At 42.4% G+C, this 6,000-nt stretch overlaps 1 protein-coding gene across 1 annotated transcript in view; it reads left to right on the top strand.

Moving 5' to 3' along the window:
- The first annotated feature begins 4,537 nt into the window (after positions 1-4,537).
- The window catches only part of adgra1b (adhesion G protein-coupled receptor A1b), a 199,487-nt gene continuing 198,024 nt past the window's right edge, over positions 4,538-6,000 (top strand). Inside the window, exon 1 of the mRNA XM_085428849.1 lies at positions 4,538-5,348. Within this exon, the coding sequence (XP_085284975.1) occupies positions 5,131-5,348 (218 nt within the window). The 5' untranslated portion in view covers positions 4,538-5,130. The remainder of the gene's footprint in view (positions 5,349-6,000) is intronic.

Raw genomic sequence — 6,000 nt, 5'->3', positions numbered from 1 at the left:
AGCTTTTATTTGTCTCTGACTTATTGTTGTGGATCGACAGACGGGAGCAGAGCGACCTCCATCAGCGCTAATGATGACAAATGAGCAGGCTGATGAAATTTCATGATGACCGTATTGAGATGTGAAAACAAGAGAGGAGTTTATGTGCAGAGATTTTTATGAGACTTCGGGGTAAAGAGTGATTACAAATGAATATACTCGACTTATTGTCCGCAGCCTCCCTTGAAAACAATATCATTGCGAAAGCTGTCATGTGCCCTGTTTGTAAATGAGGTGAAAACGACTGGAGCTCAAGCTCATTGCTGGCATCTGGTTTGTGGTGCTCTGCTTGTATTCTCGGGTGACGGAGAGTGAGAGAAAGCTGCGGAGGCAGTAACAAATCTGCACTCTCATAAAAGGGCCTCCAAAGATTCATTCTAGACATCTCTGTTTAGGTCATTATACACGCTCCAAACTTTTACTCAAGTCCTTGCGCCGTGCCGCGGTGGTTGGTGGTCAGTGGGTCCACCCAGTCGCTGCAGAAGCGCCGACATGCCAGCTCGCACCGCAGCGTCGTCCATTCTCAAGTTTAAAAGTAGCACTGGTTTCCCAAATCCTCTTGGCACCTTATTATAGTGAGTCTCAGTTTATTGCTGGTAAATTCATCCCAAGACCTTGTTTAACCAAGAGGGGAAACCAGATTGTTTGGTGTATAACATGTTATTAGATTTTCTACTGTTTTGTACTTCATGCTCTCTGCTTTGAATTACAATTCAACTCTGTGTCCTTATGTCCTGTTTCCCTGCCCTCATCTCTGATCCATCACAGCAGATGTCTGCCCCTGGGTTGGTTCTGCTGGAGGTTTCTTCCTGTTAAAAGGGAGTTTTTTCTTGCCACTGTTGCCAATTTCTTCCTTGTGGGGGTTGTCTGTTTGTTGGGGTTTTCTTTGTATTATTGTAGGGTCTTACCTTATAATACAAAGCACCTTGAGGTGACTGTTGTTGTGTTTTGTGCACTATATAAATAAAATAAAATAAAATTGCATCCACGTATCAGCGTAGATGTGTGCCACTCTTGTCTCTAAGTGCTGCATTTTCTTCTCCTTTGTTCTCACTCATATGATGAAGCACTAAAAAAATCCATGTATGACTTGATTCGACTTGACTTTTGTTGACTAAAATCCTCTGGGCTTTAAGCTGGTTAAAAGCCATGGGCTCATGTTGGTGTTAGTTGTGTCACAACAATACATGTCACAGGTGCCTAGTGCCCACTCGCATTTTCTCAGACTCCCACAAGCACATGGGAATATGGTAGGGAAAAAAAGATTGCTTGTTTATGCTGAATAGATGTGTGGACAGCTCATATTTGAGTCACAGACTCATGACCTCTTGGGATTTGGAAATGAACCTGCCACAGTTCTTTAGAACAAGTTTCTAATCAGTAATAATGGACAGCAATATGCACTAACTTTGCTTTTAAATGAATGGATTACGCATGCAAAAGACATCCATATTAAATACATTACACATAAAGACACATATTTGTAATAAATACAGAGGATTAGTGGGGACGCAGGTTCTGTCTTGTTATTTTTATGGAAGTATTCTTAAGGAATAGGATATTAGGATTAGAGAACTACATAAAGGCACAAATTGCAGTTGTCCACCTAATGCCTTCAAAGACCCAATTGTGTTGTTCCACTCATCCATGTTTACAGCTGAGTTGTGTTGATCTTTTTCCTTTTTTTGGCTGAACTAACGTCGATCATCTCGGCACTCTGGACTGACCTATAAACAAAAGCAAAAAAGAATCCTGCCCCAAAAAAGAGCTTTTTAAGCCTCATTTTTAAGTCCTGGTGACATCAGTCCATCTGTACACGTTCATTTTCTTATCCAATTTAGGGCTGTTAGTGGGGCTGGAACCTGTCACCGCTCTTGAGGCAGGGTACACCCTGGACAGGTCTCCAGTCCGTCACCTGGCTAAGACTTTGAGCCAAACTCTTTCCAGGAAAGTTTGAGGCTTTGTTTTTCATTGAGGCAAGTGTGGCTGTACAACTGATGAATAAATCTTTGTTCCACTCTTTTCAGTCAGATGCAATGGTCCGTCCCGCTGCGCATTCACAAATACCAATTATTGTAGTTTTAAATTTCTTTGTCTGTGAGACTGAGAAATTAAACAAAACAATTCAGTAAATGAGAATCTTATAGTTTATATAACTTTTGTTTGACAGTTTGTTGGACTTGACTCAAGTGCAGACTTATGATTCCACGACTTTTCTGGGTATTGCCCTTAATGCAGGCCCCACAATTTTATTTTCTAAGTCATATAAATATTACATGACTGCTTTTCACATGCCCAAAGAGCATTCGCTTTAAATTCACCTGTATGTTTAATTCAGGGATCATTTCAACCGTCGCTGTCTTACTTCCGGCCAAAACACAGATGGGGCATTATGGTACATTTTTATTACTCTTTCACACCCTTCAGATAACACCAGTATTAACGATTATGAAACTAGAAACCACCTGTCACATTTGCTTAAAGCTAAAACAACAATTTTTTTATGTGCAATATTCCATATTAACGGAACAAGTTTGAACACCTCGAGCCTTCATCCGAAACGTCATGGACTAATAATGAGTAACTCTTATCCTGCTGTACCCTGGCCTCTTCAAGTTCAGCAGGTAAATATTTAGTGAGGACTGTGATTGCTTGCAGCCAGGGTCTATTCATCTCTGTCACAGAGTAATAATGGAGAGCTGTGAACACTAATGTGCACGAGGGAAAACACAAGAACATGCTCTGCAGACAGACATGTTTGCGTTGCTTGACCAGGATTGACTCCATCACTTCATTGTGCACTAATGAGGTTTTATTTTGAGTTAATACTGCAGCACTATTTTACAATAATGTTCAGCGGGATTTCATAGTTTCAATTAAAGTTGTTTGTGCCATTCAGAAGAGGCTGTTGGTGTGAAAATATAGCCGCTGCCAGAGAGGAAAACCTTTATAGAACACACTCGAGTACATGGATCTGTTTTCCATTAAGAACATACAAGTAGCTCAGTGAACAGTCATGGCTTGCATCCAAGGAAAGGTTTCCTTAGGGTCTATTAAAGATGGATCACTTCAAATGTTGATGTCAGCTACATCAAGTGACTTTTCTTTGGCTTCCCCAGAGGTCAGCTGGTGGGTAAGATTCTCCTCTGCACTTAGAGGTACGAGGTAAATATACATCTGTGTAAACAAATGTGACTGACAGTCTGAGGCGGTGTCATGGGAGCACAAGGGTCTCCATATGTGGATAAACAGAGAAGGGAAGGTTGTGTCTTTCTCAGTATAGCATGCTCTTATGGAGAGAAAGGGAGTCCATGTTTGCCTGTCAAAACGGAAGAATAGGAAACACGGGCTGCTTGCAGGGTCAGTGGGAGCGGCTTCAAACCCTCCTTTGTGCTCTCGGGCCTGTGCCGGAGACAATGTGGATAATGAGGGAGGATTTTGGCCCAGGGTGCAATGCACATGGACACACAAACACACAGGGGAAGCACCTCACCCTGGCCCCGGGGAACCTAACTAGCCAGCTGTCTCAGCTTCTGTCCCCCTGGGGCCAAGCCCTCTGTACAGATTATGCCCCAGAAAGAGACGAGATTGATGTCACTGGATACATCGTGTGGGCTGTTCAAAGTCACTATTGCTTGATAAGAATAAGTGCACATTATAGGACAGGTATTGGTCCACATTGTTTGCTTTCTGTCTCAAAAGGAATCAGATGACATCTTGGATGGAATAAAAAAACAAACAAACTAAAATTCAGCTCATCAAAGTTAATCTAATTTCAAAGAAATGCCCCAGTTCACACTCTCTTTTAAGTACCTCTAAATCCTAAAACATAAAGACATTTAAAGTAGTCTTTTCTGTATTTACTCATTAATCATCTTCATGAGGCCAACAATCCGTTACTGTGTCAACCTTCCAGCTCATATTCTTAATTTATTGCCATCAGTGAAATGAACGCCAGGTTTACAAGTCTGTCCTCTGCTCGTAAAATGCCAACATCTGCAGCAGCCTCTCACTGCAGCAAATCAAAGCCGAGCAATATGGAAACTAATGAGTTAAAAAAAACAAGATTCTACTTTCGTTTAGGGGGCATGTAAAATAGTAGAACACCATGTTTCCCAAGATCACAATTCAAGCCATTTCCCCCCCGAAAATGTGTGTTTCGCCTGTTCACCAGCGCTGTGGCTCATTTTCAGTTTGTGTACAGGTCACGGGAATTGGATACAAACCGGTTCCTTCGTCCCTGAGTGACTGAAGAGACTAAAACAAACAGCAGCACTTTTCATCAGGCAGTGTAAATGTTTGTGTTTGAGAAATCATGGGTCTAGAGGACCTCCGGGGACTCTCTGAGGTGGCAAAGACGAGAAAATTGTTTAATTTAGCCCATCTGTGATCCCACTCATTGATTATTATTTAGATGAGAGGACGGGCTTCTTCCCCCTGTTGCTTTCAGTAAGCGCAATCCGAAAGAAAGAGAAGCCGAAAGTCTTCAGGACGTTATCTAACGGCCTCTTGTAGCAATGAGACGTTTATGAGCCCACACCGACGCCTGTAAGGACTGGACGGGGAGGGACTTTCGGGACACTACATGCGCAACAAGTCCAAGGGCGCATAAACTGCGTGATGACAAAGAATGACAACACTGCATGCAGCGGTTTAAACAGAAGCACTTTAAATGGATCGTGAAGGGAATATTTCTTGATTTCTGCTGCCAGCGCGAAAGGTAGTGTCGCCGAAAAGTTTGACTTTGAAAACGCACTTTTGGAAGTTTTCTCCAGAGCACATGACAGAAGCCGGCTCGTAAGACTGTTGTTCAGAAATGTCAGCATTTAAAACCCGCGATGTTTAACTTTATTCCTGGTTTAAAAGCAATAAAACAGCGAAAGTATTCAGCTCATTACAGCGCAGCAGGTGACGAGCGGGGTTTGGGATCTGGACTTCGGCTCAGGAACGGAGGAAACTTTATTGTAACGGGAGTGAATGTGAAATGGTCCCTGTTTGTCACAGAAGCTGGGACGACATCACTTGAAAATAGCGGGTTTCTTTCCTTTTTTCCCTTTCTTCTTCTTATATTTTAAGTTATCTCAGTCCACAATGAGGGCGCTGACTTTATTGTGCGTAATAGTCCTGCTGTGCAAGTCGAGCCTGAGCAATAGAAACTGCCCGGATCTGATCATTGACAGCTGTCACTGCTCCGCTGAGAGGTCCAAGGAGTTGAGCAGGCAGCAGGTCCGAATCAAAGTTGTGTGCGACGACGTGGATCTGATGGACACCTTACAGCCCAGCTTCTTACCCAACAGGACCGTTTCGCTGTAAGTAGGAGCAGTCAAGACTTTCACGTCACTAATATAAAGCCCACACACGAGGTAGTGTGTGTTTGTGAGACTCAACATATAACGGATTATCAGGAAGAAAACAGTGTGGGAAAAGTGCAAAGATAATTTTATTTCCTCTATTTTCCAATTCATCTACGGAGTCCCCGGCCCCCGTTAGGGCGTCTGCCTGCATGAACAATAGCGTTAAGTGTTATAAATTGATTCCACACAGTTAAACAACTTTGGCATAATTTACCAGTAAGTCATTTATCGAGTTGCAGAAGAATAGTACACATCAAAGAATAATGTTACCTTGCACTGTTACCATAAATATGTTGTGAAATATGTGGTTGGCAGCCAGCCTTTCTGCAACCTTATTACATTATTACCATTACTGCCCCCGCCCACCCAGCCCCACTGCATTAAGGATGCCACTGAAAGGTCACTAAACTTATCCACGATGCACTCTTCTAACAAAATGATTTTTAAAAAATTTACACAACAGATTGGTTCCAGTTCAAAATCAGAGTGCTAGCAAAGTCGCTGAGGTAATCCCCACAGTCATGACGTATAATAAGTAAATGATAATGTATAATGTAGTGTACCTACTATTCTTCTTTATCTGCCAAACCTTGAATTAACCTTGTAG

This window comes from Rhamphochromis longiceps, linkage group LG13, assembly GCF_057381845.1.
Source record: "Rhamphochromis longiceps isolate RC_006_pf linkage group LG13, R_longiceps_female_GT1.1, whole genome shotgun sequence".
Classification (NCBI taxonomy): Eukaryota; Metazoa; Chordata; class Actinopteri; order Cichliformes; family Cichlidae; genus Rhamphochromis; species Rhamphochromis longiceps.
This window is presented reverse-complemented; position numbering and strand designations above follow the sequence as displayed.